Below are 25,892 nucleotides of genomic sequence, written 5' to 3'. Positions count from 1 at the left end.
ATGAAGTTGTTTTTCTTATTTTGCTCTTTGTTGAACTCTCGGCTTCAGAAATTAAAATTAAAATTAAAAAAACATCCGTATTTGTCCCCGGAGGACGATTCAAAGACCCATAGAGTAAAAGTAAAACAACATGGACATTGGTGAAATGTCTGTGTACAGATCAAATGAAAGACTATGAGAAGTGGATATGAATGTAAAAGGACGATGAACAGGACAGCAGCTGTGAAAACTGATTTTATAAACGTAGATAAATACAGAATGATTAAGGTGATTGACGTGTTTTGAGGTAGTAATACAGTGTGTACAGTTAAAGTCAATAAGAATATATAAACAAGACCAGGTAGCAGCAGATGAATAAATACTCTAGTGTATGAAAATATGTAATTATATAAGCAGCAGATGGTTACATGTACAGATAATAACAGTGGAGGTGAGAGCTGATATGAATGAATGAAAACAAGTTAAAACAAGTTACATTAATTGAATAAATCGAGTTTTAAACGCAGAGAAAAACAACTTTTTGTCTCAAAAGCAGTCACGTGCTACTGCGGTGGCGTCACTCGCCAGGAGGCGGGGCCTGGTTCTGATAAAAACAAAGAGCAGACCAATCAGCGAGCTCGAGGGGCGGTGCCTCAGCGGCTTTATATACGTTGTGTTCGAGTCTCTCTTGATATTTTTCTTCTTCTTCTTCTTCGACAACAACAGATTCACAGTAAGATTCAAACCCTCCGCTCTTATTTAACTTTGACTCTAGAACTTGTGAATGAGACGTGTTGACCTGGACCGTTAGTCATGGGTTTGATTCCCTCTGGGTTTGATTCCCTCTTTCTGGGCTCGACGCGTTAAAAACAACCGAGGGCTCCATTTTGAAAAGGTCCATTTAAGCCAGTTTCTCGCCCTGACTTGTTGTCCGGAGGAGGAATGTGGGGATCTGTTGTGGTCGTCCTCCGTCCCGAGCCATTTTGTTTCATTCGGCTCTTTGTCCTCACCCCCCCCCCCCCCCTCTATCTCTCTCTCTCTCCCTGAAGCAGCCGCCGTCCCTCGTCTCTTTCCCACGGTTGTACTTTTAAAAAAAAGGGAGAAACGTCCCTCAACCTGGGGATCGAACCCTGAAAACAACACCCTGTTAAAATGAGGTTTTTAGATGGGGGGGGTAATGGGTTGAATCTCCTCCCAGCGTCCAGGCCTCGTTCCTCGGCTCGATCCCGTGACTGGGCTTAAAGTCTGGGATGTGGCCAAGACTCCAGAGAACAAACTGTTTCCTGCTGTCTCATCCAGACACTGTGCTGATCCACATCCATTATCTGCGCCTGTGTCAGTGGGAGCCATGTCAACATGTGATGGGGGGGGTCGAACCATGACTTATCAGTTGTTGTGCACACAGAAAACAGACTGGTGTGTTGTAATGCAGCTCCCGGCCTCCACCAGTGACTCACCATTTGTTTACTGGTTGTTTTGCAGCAGGACGTCGCGATGCTGCCCCTCCTGGTGTTGACCGCCTGTCTGAGCTCGGTGCTCTCCGCCCCGACTCTGGACAAACAGCTGGACGAGCACTGGGATCTGTGGAAGAGCTGGCACAGTAAGAAATACCACGAGGTGAGATTCCTGGTTCCCTTCCCCTCTCCGGTGTCCGGCCGCTGCAGGCAAAGCTCTAACACTGTGGTTCTCTGCAGAAGGAGGAAGGCTGGAGGAGGATGGTCTGGGAGAAGAACCTGCAGAAGATCGAGATGCACAACCTGGAGCACTCCATGGGCACACACTCCTACCGCCTGGGCATGAACCACTTTGGAGACATGGTAAAGCCCCCCCCCCCCCCCCTCAACACACAGACCCCGACTCACTGGTACACAAGGAACTTAGGTCTTAACAGAGTTTCATAAATATCCTGTAGCACTTATCTAGATAAATGGAATTAAAACAGATAAAGTATTAAAGACAAATGACATTCATATAAAAACAATTTTCAAGCAATGATTTGAAAACAAGCTGATAGCTGGTGAGTCTAATCACCCATGACAAGGAGTTCCAGAGCCTCAGGGCTAGCAAACGCCCAGTTACTCCCAGTTAGCAAACCTAACACCAGCAAGTTGAGGAGGGGGGGAGGGGGTGGGATCTTAGATTATAAGATTTACACAACCAGGGAAATGTCAACAAAACAAAAAGTGGATTTAAACTCATGTGAGGAACAAGTTGAAGTTGGAAATGGAGATTAATGTAGAAGATAAATTTAGGTAGAACAGTTTGTATGTATTATATTTGAAGTATGACACTATTAACAAATTAAAAGTATTTGCTCAGAGTTATACTTATATATCACTGAGTCGTAAAAAACGTTTACATCACAGCTGCAGCTAGAGTCCCAGGATCCCCTCTAGAGAAACCCCCCGAGCCTCAGCTGCTCGTGAAACCTTTTGTCTCTGTCTCACGTCCTCATGTCCCCGTGTCGTCCCACAGACCCACGAGGAGTTCAGGCAGATCATGAACGGCTACAAGCTCAAGACGCAGAGGAAGTTCTCCGGCTCCCTGTTCATGGAGCCCAACTTCATGACGGCCCCGTCGGCAGTGGACTGGAGGGAGAAGGGCTACGTCACCCCCGTCAAGGACCAGGTACACATGTTGTTTCCTCTTGACAGTCAGGTGTGGTTCACGGTGTATGAGTTCACGTGAGGAGTCACACGTTTGACTGTTAACAGGAATTAGAACCGTGGCAGCGACACCAGATATTCAGGAAGTCAGAAGTGCACAAACCAGTTGAAATGCGTTTTTTAATAATTGTCAATGCATCCTGAGTCACTGGTATGACAGGCATGTTAGTGAGGCCTGATATTTTACAGTTTAAACACAAATACAACCAAGTCTATAGAACCTGTGAATGTAGATTATTCCCCAAAGAGGTAAACAATTAATCTTATCTTTAGTGCATTGGTGAATCGGTAAAAAACGTCAGTGTCTTTTGTTAAACACTTGTTGTTGTCACAATGATAGAAAGTCAGGTGATGTAAACACTTAGTTCAACCTCTTATTTGAAACAACAGACACGAAGCCGCTGAGGAGACGTAACCTTTAAGTTTCTACGTCTTGGTTTGTCACAGATTAACCAACCGGTCACTGCAGTCAATGTTTTTAGCCTGAACAGGCAGATAAGGTGAAAGGTCGAGGGTTGTTCTTATCAGGCGGCTTCACCACACTGACTGTACACTGTGTCCCCCCCCCCCCCCCTCCTGTGTGTACATTAACAGCCTGTAAGATGAAACCTGTTCCACAGGCTCACTGCAGTGCGGCAACACATCAGGTCTAAGTGCTGAGGAGCAGCTCACAGTGAAGTTTCACTTCCCCGACTCCAGAAAGTACACGAGACACAGACCGTGACATTAGAACCACGTAAATAGTATAATATAATAAAACAAAGTATAATAAAAAGAAGGAGTATCAATGACACATATTCACACGACAAGGCAACTTTATGCTGTTGTTGAAAATCAACATGAGTCACTTGTAGGAGCTGTTTGTTCACAGTGCGTCAGGATAACTTCATCAGGTCAAATCGTCCTGGCCCTGGCTTCATGCTTCCTCTCTCTCTCTCCTCTCAGGGTCAGTGCGGCTCCTGCTGGGCGTTCAGCACCACCGGCGCTCTGGAGGGTCAACAGTTCAGGAAGACCGGCAAGCTGGTGTCGCTGAGCGAGCAGAACCTGGTGGACTGCTCCAGGCCCGAGGGCAACGAGGGCTGCGGCGGCGGCCTGATGGACCAGGCCTTCCAGTACGTCACCGACAACAAGGGCCTGGACTCTGAGGACTCCTACCCGTACACCGGGACGGTACGTGACCCGCGGGGCGGAGCACCAAGTCCAGGAGACTAAAGACCTGTCATTGATCTGCTCAGCTCCACGTGAAGCCATGACCGTGACATTTTGGATCTGTTGTTCTGTGGCGTTACTAAAACCTCGTGTTCCCCTTGTTCCTGCAGGACGACCAGCCCTGTCACTACGACCCCATGTACAACTCGGCCAACGACACCGGCTTCGTGGACATCCCCAGCGGCAAGGAGCACGCCCTGATGAAGGCCATCGCGTCTGTGGGCCCAGTGTCTGTGGCCATCGACGCCGGACACGAATCCTTCCAGTTCTACCAATCAGGTCAGTCCTTCGTTCTTTGATGTAGGAGGCTGTGAAAGATGATTCATTCTAAATAAATGTCCGTGTTCAGCAACTTCTGGTTCTGTAGATGAATCGTTGGATTAACTTGTGACCCTCTGGATTGCTGTAGGAATCTACTACGAGAAGGAGTGCAGCAGCGAGGAGCTGGACCACGGCGTGCTGGCGGTGGGTTACGGCTTCGAGGGAGAAGATAAGATGGGCAAGAAATTCTGGATTGTCAAGAACAGGTCAGTAAAAACAATAACCTAAACTCTGCTGTTTCAAACTCCTGGCGTTCTTCTATTAGAAGCATTTTGATTATTCATTATTACAGCTAATTAGCATTAGCTTAGAACCTCTAAACTCAGCTTCTATGCAAGAGTGAATGTTTGTTTCATTTAAGGTTTTTTGTTTTTTGTTGAGCTTTAGTTTTACGTGGTGAAAAAGGCAGACTTGCAAAATACGACAGGATTTTCATTCTACTTCTAGAACCTCAACAACTTCTAGTCTCAAACTCACATTTACATATTTTGTGATACAGAAAAAACGATCTAAACAAATCAAACCCATTAAACGTCATTTCCCTGAACATGTTGTCTCTCCTCCTGCAGCTGGGGTGAGAAGTGGGGAGACAAGGGCTACATCTACATGGCCAAGGACCGGAAGAACCACTGTGGGATTGCGACGGCCGCCAGTTACCCACTGGTCTAACGTCAGCTCCGCCTCCTTAGTGTTTTTATTGCAATAGTTCGACCGGAGCCGAGCGACGCGACTCGGGTCCGAGTGACACGTCGACGTTTCATGAGAAGAAACTCCGCTTTATTTGTTTTAGGGAAATGCCGCCATTTTGTTTTGGCTGATCTAATGCAACTTTAATTTGAAAAAAGATTTTAGGTCAGTGTTTTATTCTTTGTAAATATGTGTGTATGCTGCCAGCTGAGTGATACATCCAACACTTGCTTCTGTCATTGTAAATGATTTTTTCTACTTTTACTGTGATCAATTAAAGTTGTGAAACACTAGTTTGCTGTTTTGGACATTGTTTTTAAAGTATTTGACGGTTTTATAGATTTAGGTTTCCATGTTGCTTCAGGAAACTGAGCAATGATTCTGTGGATTTACTCACTCAGACACCAGCACTGATAGGAAGTGTTTGTTTGGGCAGAAATCAACTTACTTCATTCATTTTTTTAGAGTCTCAAATTAAACTCAAACATTTAAACTCCAGTGTTATCCCCACATGGCGGAGTCACATGCTCTCAGCTGTTCCCCCTCATATCTGGTACTGTGAGCATCTTATAGGATTAACAACCACGCAACAATGCTGTCGATTCATGACCGTAAAACTATACATATATATATATATATGATAAGCTTGTTCTCAAAGTAAAGTCCTAAAGGTATTAGGTTAAATGATTGCTTTCAGTTTTGATTGAATTAAACAATTGTTTGATAAGACAGTTGATCAGAAACTTAAATGTATTAAAAATACAAGGATAAAACACGGGGAAAATATCAAGAGGAGATATGGATTCTTCATATATTCCAGATTTCTTTGACATTTTACCATTTTTAAATTCTGGGTCAACAAATCTACAAGATAAGAATAACAATTGAAAGAAGAACTCTTGTCTTGTGGAAAATAGTGTAGGTTTAATGTTTATATACAATATGATGAGTAATATGATGAATTCTTCAACAATTTGCAGTTTGAAACTAATTATTTATATTTTGATGTCTGCTGACAGTAAAGTGTGTAAAAGCCTTCATGGGAACTTCTTGACAAAGGACAGGTACTCGTTGACGTCGTCACAGGAGCCGACCACGAAGGGCACCCGCTGGTGGAGCGCCTGGGGCTGGACGTCCAGGACCCGCTGGGTGCCGGTGGTGGCGAGCCCCCCCGCCTGCTCCACGAGGAAGGCGATGGGGTTGCACTCGTACAGCAGCCGCAGCTTTCAGAGGAAACATCACAATGAAAGAACATTCATTGAACTATGAACATAAGAAGTGAAAGGTGAAGAGCTGATACTAATTGTTTGCTGGTTGCTCTAAATGTTCTTTCATGGTGGCTGAGTTTACACAGGTTCACTTCCCAGTGAGAGCTCGACTTCATTTATTTAAAAACAAGTTAAATTTGGATCAAGTGTGAAAGTTAGTTTGGAGTGGGGGGGGGGGCTTTCCCAGGTTACATACAGGATAGAAACTGTTGTTTATAGATTAATTATTATATATCAGTGTGCAGCAGGTTAAACAATAGGATTTATATTATTATTAGAAGTAAAATGTACACTTGTTCCCTTAAATTTCACCATTTATCTTCAATTGATTGACTACTTTAGCTGTTGGTCGATTGGTCAGTTGGTCGACTGGTCAGTTGGTCGACTGGTCAGTTGGTCGACTGGTCAGTTGGTCGATTGGTTTATTGGTTTGTTGGTTTGTTGCTTGGTCGGTCGAACTGGGATCCACTTTTGTAAACAACGTGCTCTACACACTCATATCATCGATTATTGATAAAATACCTTTAGCTGTAAATCATTTCAGTGAGTTCATGATAACCAGGTCCCAGACTCCAGACGGAAACTGTGTGAGAGCTTTTATCTGCTCGAGCTGCTTCGACTGTCTCTGAGCTTTATTTATCACCGGGCGAGAAAAACAACTCTCAGCTCAGGTTGCAGCGCAGCGAGGTTTCCTCTGAGTCGTCACATGTCAGGGAGTCAGTTACCAGCATGAATTCCTCAGGTGCTGCACAGTTACTCAACCAGCAGAGTGAAGTTCCTACTGGGTCCAGGTTAGAGTCAACAGCTGATCACCACCGGACTGATCCTGGGACCACCACAGTGCCGGAGCTGAGTCTGAAGCTGTGTCCCCCGGACGTCCTGAACCCGAACTGGGACTCGGCCATGTTCATTCATTCTCCAGTCTGGGTCACTGGTCTCCTCGGGTTAGGTTACACAAAAACTACACAACTGGTTTTCCTTCAACTTGGTGGAAGGACGGTACACAAGCCCAGAGGATGAACCCAGAACTTCTGGAATAATAATAATAAGTAATCCGGCATATTTAGGGAACTGATATTACTGATTTCAGCTTCACCTTAAGGGAACAGTTTGACTCATGTAGCTTTAGGCGATCTGACATGTTAAGACACATGTTAAGATGTTGGTGATGATAATGGCAGATCCTGTCGATGTTCAGTGTACATGTCACTGATGGGTTATTATGAGACGAGCCTGAACACTGCAGGTCTCCCTCTCCTGCTGCTGCAAGTCCAGGACAGTGTGTACCCGGAGGAACACACAGAGTCCTGAGGTCACATGGGGTCGGCCTGTGCTTTACTAAGAGGTTTAATAAGTGTTAATACGTGGCACAGTACCGGGCGTATAAGGGTTCAGTTTTATTCTGCTGTTTTCCTGGAGGTCTTTGATTACCTTTCCCTTCGGGCTCTTCTCATTGGCCGGGTACATGAAGATTCCTCCGTAGGCGATGGTGCGGTGAACGTCTGAGACCATGGAGCCCACATATCGAGCCCCGTAGGGAGAGCTGCCATCCTGCAGGAGGACAGGAGGACAGGAGGACAAGAGGACAGGAGGACAGGAGGACAAGAGGACAGGAGGACAGGAGGACAGGAGGACAGGAGGACAAGAGGACAAGAGGACAGGAGGACAGGAGGACAGGTTCAAATGTTAAAGTCTTCATTTAACCAACGTGATTCTACCAGAGAGTCAAGGTCGAGGTTTCACATCCATCAAAGTTTAACTGATTCACTTTGATTCTCCACGTTATCAAGTCTCTGTGATAACGGATCATTTCACAACTTATTATCTGGAGAGACTTTTATTATCCACATATAGAAAAAGGCCTCAAGTCATCAGGGTCATTCATTTTCTCTGGTTCTCAGCAGACACACACACACACACACAAACACTACAGATACACACACTACACATTACAGTCATCCTCTTGTGTTTTGAATCCTTAAATGACTCTTTTCATTTGCCTTTTTCATTTCAACGATGGAAAACTTTTTACTAAAAATGTATCTATGCATCTATCTCTCTATCGCTCTATCTCTCTATCTCTCTATCTATCTATCTATCTATCTATCTATCTATCTATCTATCTATCTATCTATCTATCTATCTATCTATCTCTCTATCTTTCAATCTATCTATCTATCTATCTATCTATCTATCTATCTATCTATCTATCTATCTATCTATCTATCTATCTATCTATCTATCTATCTATCTATATATCTATCTATCTATCTATCTTTCTATCCATCTATCTATCTATCTATCCATCCATCTTGGCACCAAAGAAAACTCCCTACATACAGATTTAGTTGTTGCACAGTGATTGATGCAGCAGGTTTTAAACACTTATCTTCTTTCCCTGTATGATTTATAGTTATGAAACATTATTAATCAGGGTAATTAATACATGTGATATAAAGGCCGAGCAGGGAGGCGGCCCAGAGTCAGAGCTGCAACCACAGCAGATTGGCTTCCTTCAGAGATCACGACCTGCAGAGGAGAACTGAACAGCAGACAACAAACAGGTCAAAGTCCAACAGCCAGACACACACACACACACACACACACACACACACACACTAGACCTGCTGAAGACAGGGAAGCAGTGCTTTCACACAAACCTATAGAAACCGGCTGATGAGCAGAAGATCAGAGACTGGTTTAACAAGATCTCCTTCAAAGTGTGAGCAGGTTTATTTATTTCAGTCCCCGACAGTCTGAGAACTCTACTGAGCAGAATCTGAGGAGTTTCCCTGAACTGAGCTCCATGTTCAGACTGGAATAGCATGATAAAGAGTCATGTGTTTGCTGAGTCACACCTCAGTCATCATGAGGGAGGGGTGTGTGTGTGTGTGTTTCCTGACACCATATGCAACCACAACACACACACATACACACTAACACATCCAGATGTTCACGGTGGAGGCAGCGAGAAACTTCCTAAAGTAAAGAAAGTGAATAAAACCAGAAGAAAAGGTGCAGAGAAACGTTTTTAACTGAAAAAAAAAAATGATCTTCAACCAAAAGACCTGAAGCCTGAATCTGTCTGAATCTGTTGGAGCTGAAGGACTGATCAGGTGGATCAGCAACAGACGGACACCAGAATCAAGATATGAGGAATAAGATTATATGAGAATAATTATAGAAAAATATTTTGAACCAATTAAAAGACGGATTGCAGAGGAGGTAAAGGATTTAAATTAGCGTTTGGTTTAACAAGCAGGTAAAACATAACAAGGTCCCGATGGCTACAAGGGAAACTCACGAATATGAAAATGTTTAAAGACAATTTACTCGGTGCTGTCCAGAGGATTTGTTGGTTAAAGAATAACTTAGATGTCTTTGTTTTTATAGAAGTAACTGAATATTTCATTCATATCCTTTTTCAGGTTCACCACATTGCATTTGGTTCGTATTCTACATTAATATTGGGACTCTGACAGGTTTAATAAACACAGTCAGTGGTTGAGCAGCTGGTTTGAGAAAAGGAAAAATAGAGATTTGTTTCCAGGAGGTCGCAAAATAATTTGAAGAATAGAAACGACGAAAGCATAATATTATATTCTGAGGATTTCTCCAAACTCGTGCTGTTGGTGACTTTGCATCTGGAACCTGTGCTGAAGACATTTTTTTTCATCATGTGATGAATTAGAAACTGAGCAGCAGGTGTTGAAGAGAACAGAAATGAACAAAGCTGAGGGAAACTCAAATGAAAACCTCCACGTTACTGGAAATCTAAACTTCCCTCTGGGTTTTCTCACTTTACTTCTGCACTCACACGTTTGACAGACTGGTGTCATTTCTCAACCTCATGCAAAGCGTATCTGTGGTGCCTGGGCCGCTGCTTTGTGCTCTGTCACGATGCTGAGAAGAGGAACACGATGATGAGTCTTCAGCGGACACGGCTTTTTGAGAGTGTGGCAACATTTCTAATAGTATTTTCCATTTTCATGCACGAATCGAGCGTCAAAGCTTCAGTCAAACTGATGAATCGGAGGATGATGTCCAAACCCAGAATCGCTGAGTGTGCATGTGTGTCCAGATGAGACGCTGCAGCAGTTTCCTGAGGAACAGGATGTTTTCTGTGGTGTGTCACCATCCTGCAGATCAGCTGACCGAGCTGCTCCGTGCTGTCTGAGCCGGCACTCATCACATGGTGAACCTCTGCTCACCTCTTCCTGTTGTACCTGCACGATGCTCCAGAGATTTACACCTTCAATGATCCTTTAATTCACAATATGATGTGTGTGATCCAACAGGGAAGCTGTGCAACCTCTAAACTGTGGTTCACTGTGGTACCTTCATTTCATTCAAAGATTTAAGTGCAAATACTTCTAATCTGTTCACTTTCCAAATATATTATCACTTGATTGTCACTTTTGGACATAAAAATAGATAGAATCTAAATATTTAACAAAGTGGCAACAGTATATTTTTTACCTACCTACCATAATTTCTGTTTAACTTAATTTGAATAATGTTTGAACATCCAGGCTCAGATCCAATCTGGTGCAAACTCAGTGTGAGAGTTCAGTTTGATATCCAGCGTCTGGTCTGAGATCAGCACACGACTCGTTTCCACCAAGCGGTTTCACTTTGCGGCGTCGGACTCACAAAGCGAAGAAATGAAAGAAGAACTGATCCGAGTCACAACTTTGGCTCAAATTAACCTGGAAATCTTCAAACCTGCAGGTGTGCATCACCTGATTTAAACGGTTTCTCTAGAAGAGGAGGAGGTTATGTTGTAATCACGTCTGTTTGTCTGTCAGCAGCATAACACAATACCTACACAACAGAATTCCAGTAAACTTGGTGGATTTGTGGTCTTGACTACGACAAATATTTATTTAATTGATTTGTCCTCCTCTGTTCTTGATAAAACCTCTATCCAAACTAAGAATGTGAACCATGTGGGTGAGAGGGAACATTTCATTTAGCAGGGACCAAATTCTTTGGGGCTGATCCAGGATGTTTTATTTTAAAATGATGTTTTCTGACCTTTTCTTTTGATTTACCAGAAAATAAATCTTGGATCCCGATTAGAGAAATTCGGCTTGTCTGGAGGACAGACATTTCTGAGTGTGTGTAATTTGCTGCAGTCTGAATCTAAGGGATCAGTTGGGCGGAGGTACAGTTTGTTTATTACTTGGTGCCTCTCTAGTTTAAGATGCTCTCTCACCTCTGGATACTTCTTGTGCTTCAGGTACTCGTTGATCGACGGGTGGAAGTATTTGGCGTAGCCCTCGTTCAGGCTGTAGATCTTTCCCTTCGGCTTGATCTTCACGTTCCTCTCGCTGAGGATGAACTCACCAATGGCCTGAAACAAGGAAACAGGATGAAGAGTCGATAGAAACAGAGCAGAGATTTGAAGTCTGAGTTTTGTTCTGAGGGAAGAAGGAGAATAACATAATAATGTGATATATCATGACATTAGTTTAGAGGTTTAAAAAACTGCAGGTACAACATGAATCTGAGCAGATTTCTCATGGCTGGTAAACAACATGTGCAAAAAAAGCTCAACAATCTGGATTCTCTGTGCACAACAACAACAATAAGATTACTAACAAACTTAAACTGAACTTTTTCCTTCATTCCCTTAATAACTAAAGCTGATTTACTAAAGTCAAACTCCAGTAATCAGTTGTTTTCCTGTTTTGTGGGTAAATCTGAATCTGGAACAAGAAGCAGAACATGATACACATAAGTTCTTGAGTGAGGGTGAAGGAAGATAAGAGGGCTGAATTCATGAAGTGATTTTAGTCCTGTGGACGACTGTGTGAATGGTTTGTGGTCCTGCTTTGGCCCAAAGAATGAATGAAGACTTTAGGAGCTGGGAATCAAACCACCGACCTTCTGGAGGCAGGTTGCCCTCAGGTTGAATTAGGGTTTCAAGCAAACAGGCTGAAATACACGATTCACTTCACCTTAGTGATTTGTAGAATACTTCAAACCCATTTTTAATTGAGGACAGATGATGTCGCTCAAACCTTCTGCCAAGTTAATATGAATTTCTGTGTTTACAGTCGTCTTCATCCGATTGTACAAACAAAACCACAGCACCCGGATAAATGATTGACGGGTTAATGTTTGTTTTCTCAAATTAAAGAAGTTACTGGACAATTAAACCATAAACACTGATAGTGTGAGACAGGACGCTAGAGGCAGCAGAGCAGAATATTAAAGAGAGGATCAGCGACCTCTGGGAGAATCACTCACAGGGTCCAGCATGAAGAAGTTGAGGCCGGCGCCGGTGCTGAGGGCCACCAGGGTGGCGCTGCCGTACAGGGCGTAGCCGGCACACACGATGCTGCTGCCCGGCTGCAGGGCGTCTTTCTCTGTGGGCTCCCCCTCTGAGATCTGTGATGGGGAGGAAAGAGGAACGGTTGCATAGAAGCAGAAGCTCAATATTCAGATTGTACAAACCCTGAAAACAGCAAAGTGATATAAAGGGTTTGCCTGTTATCTGAACTGTTGTGTCTCTGTGTAAAGGGCCTTGAGATAATGTACCTTGTGATTTGCACTATACAAAAAAAATCATATAAGTAAACAGGAAAAAGCTCTAATATGAGAAAACACATGAATTTTGTCAAACAGATGAAACAGAATGGAAATACCAATAAAACTTCTTCTCTGCGGCTGCAATTTAATAAACTGAAACCTGGATTAGCTGGACACCATCGCCCCCTTGTGTCTGCTCGGTGTAACTGCACTTCACTGGACTAACAGTTAATACAGTGACTTCTTCACTGTGTGAAAGTCTGAATCTAAAATCTAACAGACCTGCATGTTTTATAAAATTTTGTTAAGTAAAAATTATTTCTGTTAATGTTATTCTCTGACTTTTGAGCATGTAACTAATTAGCTGTAAGATCTAAAACATCTGAGATGTAATTAATCCTTTTTATTGAAATAAATATATATCGATGAGTGAGAGGGTAAACTACCAAAGACATGTAATCATACAATCACCCGACAACATTACAAACAGTTTCACAATCTACAAATAGTCAGAATAGTTATTTAATTTGTTTATTATGGAAGTTTGTTGACCTTTAAGTTAAGTTAAAAACGGGAGTAAAACAAACAAATTAAACACTATTTTCAATATTTGCTACAACCCTGCTCTACATTTTCATATTTTTGACCAACATTTGATCATACAACGTTCAGTGGCGGCCTGGTTTGTGAATCTCGGCTGAAGTCAGACTCACCCGTTTGTAAATGGCAAATATGGTGCCGATGGAGGCCAAGCAGTCGATGTTACTGGAGCCGTCCAGGGGGTCGAAACACACAACGTACTTTCCCTGTGACACAACCAAGTCAACGACAACACGTTAGAGCATATGAGTGAGAGACAAGTATGAAGGAGTGTGAGCGTCGGTTAACGACAGAAACAACTCTACACAGGCAGTTTGTTTATGTTCACAGATATTTTCTAAAATTAAACTTGATGTGCATTCGTTATTCTCAGTAAAATAGTGTGTGAGCAATTTGTTTAATCTCCAGAGGATGATTTTGTTACATGTGTTTTAAGTGACACTTTGGCAGATGTAACACTGAGTGAAAAACTTTGTTCTCAGATGAGTTAAAGGTTCAGTGTGTAGGATTTAGTGACATCTAGTGGTGAAGTGTCATGTTGCAGCTGAACACCCCTCACCTCACCCTCCCCTTCCAAACAGACAGAGAACCTGTGGTAGCCTCCAGTTATAAAAACTCAAAAGTTTAGTTTGTCCAGTCTGGGCTACTGTAAAAAAACATGGCGGCTTTCGTAGAGCGGACCAACTCCTGATGTAAATATAAAGTATTTATATATAAAGTATTTAAATATAAAGTATTTTAATATAAAGGGTTCATTCTAGGGTAAAGAAAACAACAATTGGTACAATTAAGATGAAACACACGAGTGAAAACATCACAGGGATTATTTTATATTTCATTTCTGCCAATAGATCTTCACCTGAATCTTACCCACTGAAACTTTAAAATGTCAAAGTTGAATTTGAATTGACTCATGAACCAGAGGACGGGTGTTTCTCTCTCACCCTCTTGTCTTTGGGCGTGATGACCAGCTCCTCGTTCTCCTCAGACACCAGGCAGCAGGTCCCGTAGGAGGCCTGCAGCATGTTGATGACCAGGTCGTTGGACAGCACGTCCAGCTTCTTCTGATCGTCCCCCGTCACGTTCACGGAGCCCGCCATGCCCTGCCTGCGTGGACCCAGCACAAGCTTTAGACTCGCACATTGAAAAAGGATAATAGCAACTTGCCCGTTTGGAATGACGAGGAAGTTTAAAACCCAAACCCTGAAGTTTCATTTGAATCAAAATGGACAAAGCTCATCAGCTTGTGAGCTCTGATTCTCTCCAGCGTCAAACACTATGGATCTGTGATACACTATGAAGCTCCTGGATAACGACTGATTCTTCATGAGTAGGCCCAGTTTCATTATTCTCCCTCTTATGGGACATTTTTCACTATAAATTAACAAATATCAGCGATTTCAATTTTGTTTAGCTCTTTAAATCAATACTTTACAGCTGTTCTACCTTAAACCAGCAGCTTTATTAAAACTATTGTGTTCTATGTTCCATCTCCTGTGAGAAGAACTCAGAGTCACAGCTTCAACTCTCACCATCAGCTCCAGTTGAAGAGTGAAGCTGGAAACTTTTAAAATATGAGGAATTCTAAACATCTCTTCTAGGTGAGGAAGCAGGGGATCATGGGTAATATCCAGCGTTCAAACTGTGTTCCAGTTCAGTGAGTGGAAGACGCAGTCAGAGCTCCACACGTTGGTTTCTGTCTACCATGAAAACCACTTCTTCAACGTCATCAAGTGGCTGCAGGGGGCGCTGTTGCTCAGTTAACGTTTTGTTTCTGGCCCAAAGAAAACTAAATCAAAAGTCTTTGGCTGCCTCTAGGTTCACGGTGTTGAAATCACACATCATTCTCCCTCCTGGTTCCACCGGAGCAGCTCGACCTCTACCAGCTCCACACACCGGTTCACATCAGCCATGGTTCCGCCTCCTGGATGGTGTTGAAACCAGAACTGGAACAACGAGTTCTAATCTCCTGATCACAAACACATCATCGCTCTCTGCTCCAAAATCTAGAGGAGGAGGGAACATCTGGATCCTCTGACCTGTACCAGCTGTTAGGTAGCGGACCTTGACCTCTGACCTCTTTGAGTTATCAGCACGTTATTCATTGTAAAAGAACAACTGAGGCTAATAGAGTTTGATAGTAGGTGTCTATCCCCCTTCTATGAGTCAGTAATGTAACCAACACATCAGTACTTACAGGTGGGCCAGGCCTGCCTTGCGCACAGCGGAGGAAATGGCTTTGATGGCCGTCAGGATGGCGGTGATGAGTTGGGTCAGCTCACCGGTCGCTCCCTTGGCCTGGCGCCCGGTCTCCAGGATGAACCGGGTCAGGGTCCATACGTCCGTGTCGAAGGCCGACTGGTCCGACATGCTGCTGCTGCTGCTTCTGTCCCGTCTGGTCGGGGGGGCAGGCTGCGTGTTCACCAGGCAAGGACGGACAGTGAATGAGCGACCTCATTACCAGCCAAGTGCTTTTCATACCCAGGCCAGAGGATCTATTTGTGTGTGGGTGAGTGTGTGTGTGTGTGTGCAGCCACGTGGACGAGTGTGTGTGTGTGTTTGTGCACTTGGGGGTGGGTGGGGGGTGTCGGGTATCAGCTGTAGAGACCAACACACTGAGACAAGGACTCATCAGGTCTTGTGTCCATTCAGTCAGGAAGGTTTGCAGCATGTTGGTCAACAGGGACCCGGCAGCACTGTGGTGACATCACAGCTCTTCTGTAATATAAGCTTTAACCACAATGTGAAGAAGAACTTTCTGTCAACTTGATCCAGATTCACGGACATGAAATAACCCTCTGGTTGGCCTCACGACGTCCTGCAGGGCTTTAATTATTGTTTTGTTTTGATTCAGTGTTTATTTCTCAGCTAAACGACATGTAGGTTACAAACAGAGGGATGTGGGTTTTACACTGAGAGACTATAAGCAGCTGTTTTAGCAGCTCAAGTTTGCTCTAAATGTCATTTGGGATCTGTGAGCTTCCAACGACCTTTAGCTTAAAGGTCAACTCCACTGGGTGACCTGTCCTCCGACTCGTATCGACAGTCTGGCTTCAAACCTTTTCATTCTTTATATTAAACTTTTCTATCCATCTGTGCACTTTAAAATACACATTATATACAAAACACACTTAAATATTCCTACATGAAGTCAATAAAAACTCAAAGTTTACATCAGCAACTAGAATTACCGGTCTCAGGTTTTATATCTCAGCCGTTTCAATCCACATACATTTACTACAAACTCATATAGTTCATCATCGTGACCTTTGACCACTGAAATGGAATCAGTTTGGATTCCTGGTGACAACTGGTCACAATTTGAAGAATGACCTGAAGCCCGACTTGAGATATCATGTGCATGAGGCTGTGACCTTTGACCTTTCAAATCTTGGATTCTTGAGAGGTCCTGTTCATTAGAATGGGACGTTTAAAGACAAACTGAAAATATGATGCCTCAGAGGAGGAATAAAAAGAATCACTCTACTTTTCCTTCATAGACTCGTTTGAATTTATTGGTCATTTCAAACAGCATTTGTTTACACAATAGAAAAGGCATCAGGGTTTTTGTTTTGCATATAAGTTTTTGGTCATTCACACGTCTAGAATGTTTATTTTATTAAAAGGCACAGCTGGAGGTAAACAGGAGGAATTCTCTTTGGGTTTTTTTCTTCACATTTTTGGTCTTTGCTGGTTTGTGTGGAATGACACAGTTTATGTTTTTCACAGAACCATCTCTTCTATAAACAGAACAGCAACATGGCGGCTGAGGCATGAAAACCTTGTAACTGTAAACTTCTGACCTGGAGAAACCTTCTCAAACGCCATAACACACGATTCAAAATACATTTACATTAAGATTTTTTAAAAGGACAACTTTCTCAGACCGGTGGGAGACACAAGGTTTCTTCTTAAAGCCTGATGGGTCGGTGTGCTCTCACTTCTTGGCGTGCTTCTTGCAGATGGCGATGAACTCGAGCACGTCCTCCGGGGAGCCCATGGCCACGGGAGCCCGCTGGTGGATGCTCTCCGGCTGGATGTCCAGGATGTTCTCTAATCCGGTGGAGGCCATGCCCCCCGCCTGCTCGATGATGAAGGCCATGGGGTTGCATTCGTACAGCAGCCGCAGCTTTCAAGGAAGAGAGGGGGGGGTTTAGTTTTTAGTCAAACTATATATACTACTATATAAACTATTCATTAATAGTTTACGCGGCGCTGATCACATTTATACTTATTTGATAGTAAAGGAGAAGCAGAAACATAGATTCGACCGACTAATCAAGTCACACTCTTTGTAAGCTCCCAGCTCAAGCTCTGAAAACAATCAGTGATTGTTATCGTTCTTCATTCCTTTGCAATTTGACTCTTTGAAATCTTCTTGGACATTTCTCAAAACTTATTTCAAGACGTTCGGCTCAGTCTTGCAAACACTGGAAGGATGTGGACGGTGAAGAAAGGACATTGTGACACCGTCTTCTTGGAAGTTCTCCTCTTACAAACAAAGAACTTTTCTTTTCAAGGAACTTCCTCCTTGAGAACGGCTGAAAGTCTCAATGTCACCGCGAGTGAAACGTGAACTAAACTGGTTCTTAAAAGATCAGAATATATTAATGTTTAAATGAAATACTTGCAGCCGCTTGTGGTCCCATGAAGTCCCGATCATGATTTTTATGATATCACTTTCTCCATCATTGCAAGAGGGGGCATTTCAAAATAAACCAGTCGTATTTAGAAGACTGTTATGAGTGTTTGGTTTTATTGAATTTAAGAAAACAGATATGCGGTACGTTGCCATCCTGAGTTTAAGATTCAAACTTTATTCCGAGGAGGAAGCAGTTACTGGAGCTTACCTTTCCCTTGGGGCTCTTCACATTGCCCGGGTATAAAAAGATGCCTCCATACATCAGTGTTCGGTGAACGTCTGCCACCATGGACCCAATGTAGCGGGCACCATAGGGCTCAGTGCCGTCCTGGAAGGGTTTTAAAAACACTGCAGTAGTTAGTTCACTTCTGCAGTGACATCCACCAGCAGGATCTACTGAGCTCGAATCGTTCCCCTCCCACGTGGTGATGTCAGCGTTACCTCTGGGAACTTCTTCTTCTGCAGGTACTCCGTGACGGCGGGGTCGAAGTACTTTGCGTAGCCTTCGTTCAAGCTGTAGATCTTCCCTCGCTTCTTGATCTTCACGTCCCGATCCACCAGGATAAATTCACCGATTGCCTGGTGAGCGGAAAGCATTGATGGTTACCCTCTACTGTCATGTGCACAGAAAACCCTGAAAGAAGACAGAGAGCACTAACTGGGTCGAGCATGAAGCAGTTGACTCCCTGGCCGGTGGAGAGCACGACCATGGTGGCGCTGCCGTAGAGGGCGTAGCCGGCTGCCACCAGGCTTCTGCCGGGGTGCAGCGCGTCCTTCTCACACGGCTCATCGTCTGTGATCTGAGGGGAATAACAATTTGCTTTCAATGAAGAGTGATAGTTTAACATTTCTCGTTTCTGGAGTTGTGCAGTGAGCTTGGGAAAGTTACAAAAGAAAAACTTTGGTCATTACCTTTCTGTAGATGGCAAAGATGGTGCCGATGGAGACGAGACAGTCGATGTTGGACGAGCCGTCCAAAGGATCGAAGCACACAACGTACTTTCCCTGGAAGACGATAGTGCAAGACAGTTACTCATGTTTTCTGCAGAGACAAAGTCACGAGCTGGACATTTACTGAGCAGAGCAGCAGGAGGCAGGACAGGACAAAGCTGCAGGACCATGTGTTTGTTTGTTTATGGCACATCGACACTGGCCTCGGCTCTCTTGTTTTGTTCTCATTCAGGCCTTTTCCACACATGTTCCTAGAGGGCTGCGAGGAACAGTTCCAGAAAATGTCTGGACTAACTCACTCAGACGTTTGTGTTCTTACATACAGCCCATCTGAAAAAGTTCAGGAATGTATCCGGACTAAAGCAGGTCTGAGAGTCCACACAGTCACACCAGAGTAGTGACACAGGAGAGAGGTGAAAGGTCGTGTCACACCACGTGAGCCAGCAGAACCTGATCCTGAGAGGATCCTCTCATTTGAATAACAGACGTTTTAGATTCAGCAGGAGAAATGTGGACGATCCAGTTTCAGAAATGGGATCCTCGATAATTTAAAAGCCTGTTTTCCGAGCTCAGCGGCGTCTTAAGAGAACGTAAAGGCAGAGATCCCTGATTGTGTTTTAACATGTGAGGTCGATGCCTTCACAGACACTTACCCTCGTGTCCGGCTCTACGATGATGGCTTTGTCGTTCTCTTCAGACACCAGAACGCAGGAGGTGAAGGACGACTTGATCATGTTGATAATCAGATCATTGGACAGGATGTCCAGCTTCTTCACCTGGTCTCCCGTCACGTTCGTGCTGCCAGCGATGCCGTAACTGATAAAGTACAGAAAAGAGAAAAGGAGACTTTCATATTAATTCAATAAAAACAACAAAAGTCAATTCTCTCTACAGACAGAGACAGAAGTTAACAAATACCTAGTTTTCTGTTACATCCTCCTGTGAATATCGACTCTAGAGTTTGGTGCTGAGATAAGGTTTGAAAAAAACGCAACTGATGCATGACGCAGCATTTCCTTACAGCGGAGGTTGGGTCGTGATTCAAGGAGGAATTAGATCAACAGCAGGAGAACAAGCTGAATCAGTCTCTTCATCAAGATCTCGGCTCATGTAGGTCACACGAACACAGTACTCAGACATTTCAAGTAAAAGAACAAATAAATAGACAAAATGCATGTACAAGTACCACATTACAATACTACTTTAGTGAAGTAAGTACTCGGAGTGTGGCCTCCTTCATCATTAACTCTGCCTTTAGTTTACGACCAAAAAATACACACCCTCATTTTAATAAAGGATGCTGCAGATGATGCTACTGAAAACACTTTGTCGTATTAACTTAAAGTACATTTAGATAAAAATGTGAGTCTTTAACAAGGAGAGATGGATGGAATCAGTAAAGAAGGACAGCAACGAGAGGATTTCTCATTCGTGTGCTGATCTCCTGGTTCCTAACAACGAGTGTGCACATGACTGACAGCTCAAGTAAGAAATATGATTGTTAGAATAAAGAGTGGGCGTGGGCGCGTCAGGTATGCGTTTCCCGATTGGCTCAGACACCTCCTGCCTCAGCCCGTGCCAACGTGGATGCAGGAGCCGAAACTCCACTGAGCAACTCGTGTTTATCCTTGTTTCTGCAAGAGAGCACCGGCATCGAACCCCTGACAACCCCCCCCAGCCAGGTGAGTGTTGTGCGTACTCACAGGTGAGCGATCCCAGCTTTACGCACGGCGCTGGAGATGGCCTTCACCGCCGTGCCCACAGCGGTGAGCAGCGTGGTCAGCTCCCCGGTGCCCTTCGCCCTCCGGCCCTCCTCCATGACGAACCGGGTCATGGTGACCACGTTGGTGTCGAAGGTTCCTCGGTCGGACATGGCGGCAGCGGCTGGTCTCCTCCTGCAGCCTGGTGGGAAGCGAACAAGCTGCGGAACTTAAATCCCCTAAAGGCGGAACTCGTTGGAGGAAGTGGGGACGCGAGGGCCAATCCACAGCCGCAGCAGAGGCGTGGTCCCCGGCGGAGGAAACCGAACAAGAGCCGCTCTGTACAAACTGTACCGGTGATGAAATGATAAGAGTCCCCGCAGAATGATAGACGCTCCGCATACCTTCGTTCACAGAGTGGTTACACATCACAGGTTGTGTGTCTGTCCACAACAGAGAGGAGGAAGAGTTACACATTCCCCATGCTCTTACTTTTCAACTTCCATATCTATCTATCTATCTATCTATCTTTCTATCTATCATTATATCGATCTATCTATCTATCTATCAATCAAACAATCTATATATATATATAAACCAATCAATCAATCAATCTATCTATCTATCTATCTATCTATATAAACCAATCAATCAATCTATCCATCATTCTATATATCTATCAAACATTCTATCTATATATATATATCTATCAAACATTCTATCTATCTATATATCTATCGATCATTCTATCTATCTATATATAAATATATTTATATGTCCATCAATCTATCTATCTTTCCACCATTCTATCTGACCATCCATCTATCTGTCTATCTCCCTCTCTATCTTTCTATTCATCCATTTCTCTCTCTATCTATTCATCCATTCATCCTTTTCTCTCTCTCTCTCTGTATTTGTTATCTATATTGTATGTAATTAACTCTGAGCTGCTTCTTGTCCGGAAACTGCTAAACACATAAAGTTTATTATTAAAGTTTATTGATGTTGTTTGAACGAACCACCACAAGATGGAGACCTCCCCTTGGTGTTGGGTCCTAATCTTCTCTCTGAGTGAATCTAGATTCCAGAATCATCATTTATCTAGTAAAATATGACTGTATTACTTTACATTTCTGTAACATTATGCTTTCACTTTTATAAACTGTTCAAATTAAAATAAACACAGCTCTTATTGTGACAGGGAACAACAGAGAAATGTTGATCTAGTTCAGTAAACGAATAAGAAAACTTAAAACATGTCTCTTGACTTCAGCCTTTAACGAGATCTTACACTTTCCTGCTATGTAATTAACTCTGAGCTGCATTTATTGTATGAAAGATGTGAAACAAATAAAGTTTATTATTAATGTGTAGTGATGGTGTAACAACCCAAAACCACCACAGGATGGAGGCCTCCCCCTGGTTTTGGGTCCTAATCTTCTCGCTGGGTGAATGCAGGTGTCTTTTCATCCCAGGATTATCATTAATCTTTTTAATTATAACTGTATTATTTTTCGTTTTCACTTTACCTTACATTTGAAGGACATTTCTTTATAAACTTTAACGTTAACTTTTAAAATGAACAAAAACACAGCTCTTATTGTGACAGGGAACCACAGAGAAATGTTGATATCTAGTTCAGTAAACGTCTTCAAAAGAAAACTTAAAACATTTATCTTTACTTCAGCTTTTAACTACATCTTACACTTGCTTGTGCTTCACTCTTTCACTTTTATATCGTTTGTTCTTTTCTGTTTTTATGCATCTTTTATTTATTTAATTGTATTCCTTCTTTATTCCCTATTCTTTAAAATGTCATTTTAACATGTTCTTATGTAACTTAAAATCTGGTATGTGAATGAAGTTTTAACATGTTTTTATTTATAATTAACACTATTCTTTATTAAATTGTATGTAAAGCACTTTGAGCTGAATTTCTTTGCATGAAAGGTGCTAAAGAAATAAACTTTAAGATTTATATATTTACTATAAATGCACAACAGTATTATCACCATTATTATTATTATTGTAACTATTATAGCCCATCGCCATGTTTTCCACTGGAAGACTTTACCTCCACACCAGGAGGTCTCTCTGACTCCCTGTCCCCGGAGAAGTGGGTCCCCCCGGCGGCAGGTACCTGTCCCACCTGCGCCTCTCCGCGGCCTCCATCCAGCCCGAGCTGCTCCGGGCCCCGGCCGCACTGCGCATGTGCGCCCGGGGAACAACTCGCTGGAGAGGCGCACCAGTACAAAGAGGCTCCGGCTGCTGGTGGTGGAGGAGCTGCCGGGACGTGTGGAGCTGTGTGCGGCTTTGTGGTGTCCGCCACAAGGCTCGTAAAGTTAAAGTTCAGCCTTCATGTGAGTTTCCCCTTTGAGAACCACCAGAGCCGAGGAGGAGACGCTGCTTTCCAAGTCCGAGAAGAGACGCTCGGAAGTCGGGTGAGTGAAACGCTGTCTCCTCGCTGCGGATCGAGCAACTCGCTGCAGGGTCTTTAAACTTTGGGATGAAGTCTTTTTAAAAGCATGAATGAACTTTTCTCTTCTCAATCTGTTCGAGTCCCGTGTGTCCTGTACGTGCGTGTTCTGGGTCAGGTGGTCCTGCTGGGACCAGACCAGACAATCCCATGAAGCGCTGCTGGTTAAGTAGGATTATGGTTAAAGTCATATGGTGTTTGTCGATTCTGCTCCTTGTGCTAATCTGCTGTGTGTGTGTGTGTGCGTGTGTGGGGTGGGGGGGCTTTCTATCGTTTCCCGCGAACAAACAAGCAGGTTCGCGCCAAGCAGGTGTTGTGGAAATGTTTGAAGTAGCCCACATGGTGCAGTTATGGGTTGAACTTTGACCCCTGAGGGAAGGAGGTCAATGGAATGAGGAAGGAGCGTATTATACTTGTCTATATCAGTCACTTTAATCATTGCTCTTTTCATCCAAACCTTTGTTTACTAAATAATATATTGAAAAACTTTATTTTATTTGAATGTTTTTATTATAAAGTTAATTTTATTTCACATTTGTTAATGTTCCTTATGTAAATCTTTCCCACAGGCTGAATTTGATTTAAATGTGTTTGCCATATAAACAGTTGTTAGGAGCCCTAGCATGAGTCTGGATTCAGGGGCTGCATCCTTCAGAGGACGAGGTCTACACAGCCCACTAAGGCTAGGTAGACCCCCCCCCCCCCACCCACCCAGCAACAGAGTGAATGTTTAGTAGTGTTACCTCTTTGAAAATAGGTTAGTGAAGCGTTGGGACAGGCAGGATCCAGTTGTTGGAGTCTTTGTTTTTCTCGGGGGGGGGGGGGGGTGAAAGGACGATGAAAGGACGCATTTGTCGGAGCCTTCAAAAGGTTCCAGCTGCAGCTTCTGAAGGACGCAGCCCCGGACATGAGACAGAACGAGGGACACCACCAGCACCAGTAGAGTGGGAATCACTAGATTAGTATAAAATGTGACTGCTTTACTGACCTCGTTTAAAACCCACCGAGCGGCCTGCAGGTCGGCAGCTATTCAGGAATCTGGTTGTTCTTGTCTTCACACTTTACAGTCTCTTTTTATGAGAAGGAGGCAGTTGGCTCGGTTGTAGGCCATTATTCTTTCCTTTTGGCTTTGCATATTTCCTCGAGTGTCAGCAGTTTGAAACCACCTCGTTCAACCATCTCCTAACCTTCTGAGGCTTGTGTTGGTGGCAGCTCCTGGACGGATCCTGCTCCTGTGCCGGTGACCCATCCCTCTCATGTGACCTGGTAATCCCTCGTCATCACACGATTCCACACTGACTCATCTTTGCCTGGGATTTAACAGCTTAAACCAGGGTCACAAACATCCTGGTGCCTCAAGAAAACAAGGTTATTCTCTTTCTTTCTTTCTTTCTTTCTTTCTTTCACCCACCACCTTCATTCTTCCTCTTGAAACACAGAACATCGCATGACTCCCAACAGAAGCCTCTTTCTAGGCTCCTGAAAGAGACGGTGGTCCACTTTGAGATATATGGTGTAATATGGTCCATACCTGTTGTCCAGTGTCCAAGCCTTCTGCTCAGAATTGGTGGCGGGGGAGTGGCGGCATGTTGTTGGGCTGTAGACCTTGATGGTGGTCCCTATTGTGCTGGTGAAGAGCTGGGGGGGGGGGGGGTCAAACAGAGGGCTCTTCATCTTCACTTTTTTTTTCTTGTAAAGAAAGATAAAGCTGTGAATTGATACTTCAGGGCTGAAGAATATGAGCATTGTGACGGTGGTCTAATGAAATTCTTTGGCGGCCGGTTTGGCACTTTTGGCTCGTTCGCTGAATCCATTTTTCTACACTTGCGTATAATAAAACTTGATTTCCTCCAACAAAGCATTCCTTCGGATACAGAAAGTCCCAACCTGTGGGGTCTCCGGTGAAGCTTTGAATACTCCCTGTTGGAAAATGTAGCTATAGCTGCTTTTTGCTGATATAACATTGATCCTCACACTTCATTTATGTTGTTAACTCGATACCAAAATCCTGAACTGGCATTTTTTTTCATTATTTGCGTTATTTCTGAAGCTGGTATCGGAATATCTCAAGTCCTCATTCATAAAAACGTGAGAATTTCCCTCTGATAATGTTTTTGTTTAGTATATAAACTTTAATCTCTCTAAGATTCTTGTTTTTTTGTCCCTTGGCAGAGACAAAAGCTTGTTATGGACACTGCAACCAGCAGACACTTCTTGTTTTGCCCAAATACAAAGTACACAGACCCTGTCTTTAGTGTGTAGTCTGTTCATCTGTCTGCACATTCTACTCAAGAGTAAAAAACAGTATTTACCATTTAAATGTCCTTATTATTTGACATTGTTGACTTAAAACAACTCGTAACTACTGCGACTCATTGTATTTGTGCATCAAAAAGTTATGGGGAGGTATTTTGGTATTAAGATGTTTAAATGTTAAACTACGGAGGATTTGTATTGATGCACTGGGTGATTTATTTTCTTGATTTGATCTATAAAATGTCTCAAAATCCAAGATGACGTCTCATCGAAGAAAGTAAGAACATGTTCACATCTGAGGAGCTTGAACCAACCAATTTGTAATATTTTGACTCGGAGATGAATCTGTTTATTTAAAAAACACGTTCCTATCTTCAACTGATAATGACTCAGCATATAAACATAGATTCTCAGTGTGTGGGTGGCTCACGTGCCTCCTGTTTATTCCACTGACATTTCTCTGAGCTCAGATTTACTCTTTCTGTACAAAAGCTTAAGAGTTAAATCTGTACATTGTTCAAGTCCCCGGCGGCACACGGAACATTCCTCATTTCCCATTAACACATAAGCAGATCTGGAGTAAGCACGGGCTGGCGTCGG

At 43.4% G+C, this 25,892-nt stretch overlaps 4 protein-coding genes across 4 annotated transcripts in view; 2 read left to right on the top strand and 2 right to left on the bottom strand.

The window, feature by feature from the left end:
• Positions 1–612: 612 nt before the first annotated feature.
• On the top strand, positions 613–5,155 carry ctsla (cathepsin La). The gene is made up of 8 exons (XM_062381374.1): positions 613–712; positions 1,462–1,596; positions 1,674–1,796; positions 2,455–2,607; positions 3,591–3,815; positions 3,965–4,133; positions 4,264–4,381; positions 4,745–5,155. Exons 2-8 carry the CDS (start codon positions 1,474–1,476, stop codon positions 4,842–4,844), a joined length of 1,011 nt encoding a protein of 336 aa, XP_062237358.1. The 5' UTR covers positions 613–712; positions 1,462–1,473; the 3' UTR covers positions 4,845–5,155.
• A 594-nt stretch (positions 5,156–5,749) lies between these two features.
• On the bottom strand, positions 5,750–15,723 carry fbp2 (fructose-1,6-bisphosphatase 2). The gene is made up of 7 exons (XM_062381373.1): positions 15,465–15,723; positions 14,212–14,374; positions 13,381–13,473; positions 12,386–12,526; positions 11,349–11,486; positions 7,562–7,681; positions 5,750–6,085 (listed from the first exon to the last, which is right to left on the bottom strand). Exons 1-7 carry the CDS (start codon positions 15,635–15,637, stop codon positions 5,900–5,902), a joined length of 1,014 nt encoding a protein of 337 aa, XP_062237357.1. The 5' UTR covers positions 15,638–15,723; the 3' UTR covers positions 5,750–5,899.
• A 1,041-nt stretch (positions 15,724–16,764) lies between these two features.
• On the bottom strand, positions 16,765–20,880 carry fbp1a (fructose-1,6-bisphosphatase 1a). The gene is made up of 7 exons (XM_062381372.1): positions 20,564–20,880; positions 19,514–19,676; positions 18,822–18,914; positions 18,569–18,709; positions 18,351–18,488; positions 18,118–18,237; positions 16,765–17,396 (listed from the first exon to the last, which is right to left on the bottom strand). The coding sequence occupies exons 1-7, from the start codon at positions 20,731–20,733 to the stop codon at positions 17,205–17,207; spliced, it is 1,017 nt and encodes a 338-aa protein (XP_062237356.1). The 5' UTR covers positions 20,734–20,880; the 3' UTR covers positions 16,765–17,204.
• A 1,960-nt stretch (positions 20,881–22,840) lies between these two features.
• Positions 22,841–25,892, top strand: part of kank1a (KN motif and ankyrin repeat domains 1a) — a 45,539-nt gene continuing 42,487 nt past the window's right edge. The window contains exon 1 of the mRNA XM_062381370.1: positions 22,841–23,001. The gene's annotated coding sequence lies outside the window, so the exon portion shown is untranslated. The remainder of the gene's footprint in view (positions 23,002–25,892) is intronic.

This window comes from Platichthys flesus, chromosome 3 (genome assembly GCF_949316205.1).
Source record: "Platichthys flesus chromosome 3, fPlaFle2.1, whole genome shotgun sequence".
Classification (NCBI taxonomy): domain Eukaryota; kingdom Metazoa; phylum Chordata; class Actinopteri; order Pleuronectiformes; family Pleuronectidae; genus Platichthys; species Platichthys flesus.
The sequence above is the reverse complement of the archived record's forward strand: the minus strand, read 5'-3'. Positions and strand labels throughout refer to the sequence as shown.

Excerpts from the sequence above, each read along its gene's own strand:
- ctsla (XM_062381374.1), top strand. The coding sequence starts at position 1,474 with ATGCTGCCCCTCCTGGTGTTGACCGCCTGTCTGAGCTCGGTGCTCTCC. Across the intron at positions 1,597-1,673 it reads ACAGTAAGAAATACCACGAG|AAGGAGGAAGGCTGGAGGAG; the intron begins GTGAGATTCCTG and ends GGTTCTCTGCAG. Across the intron at positions 4,134-4,263 it reads CTTCCAGTTCTACCAATCAG|GAATCTACTACGAGAAGGAG; the intron begins GTCAGTCCTTCG and ends GGATTGCTGTAG.
- fbp2 (XM_062381373.1), bottom strand. The coding sequence starts at position 15,637 with ATGTCGGACCAGTCGGCCTTCGACACGGACGTATGGACCCTGACCCGG. Across the intron at positions 13,474-14,211 it reads TCACGCCCAAAGACAAGAGG|GGAAAGTACGTTGTGTGTTT; the intron begins GTGAGAGAGAAA and ends GTTGTGTCACAG. Across the intron at positions 7,682-11,348 it reads AGCACAAGAAGTATCCAGAG|GATGGCAGCTCTCCCTACGG; the intron begins GTGAGAGAGCAT and ends GTCCTCCTGCAG.
- fbp1a (XM_062381372.1), bottom strand. The coding sequence starts at position 20,733 with ATGTCCGACCGAGGAACCTTCGACACCAACGTGGTCACCATGACCCGG. Across the intron at positions 19,677-20,563 it reads AAAGCTGGGATCGCTCACCT|TTACGGCATCGCTGGCAGCA; the intron begins GTGAGTACGCAC and ends GTACTTTATCAG. Across the intron at positions 18,238-18,350 it reads AGAAGAAGAAGTTCCCAGAG|GACGGCACTGAGCCCTATGG; the intron begins GTAACGCTGACA and ends AAACCCTTCCAG.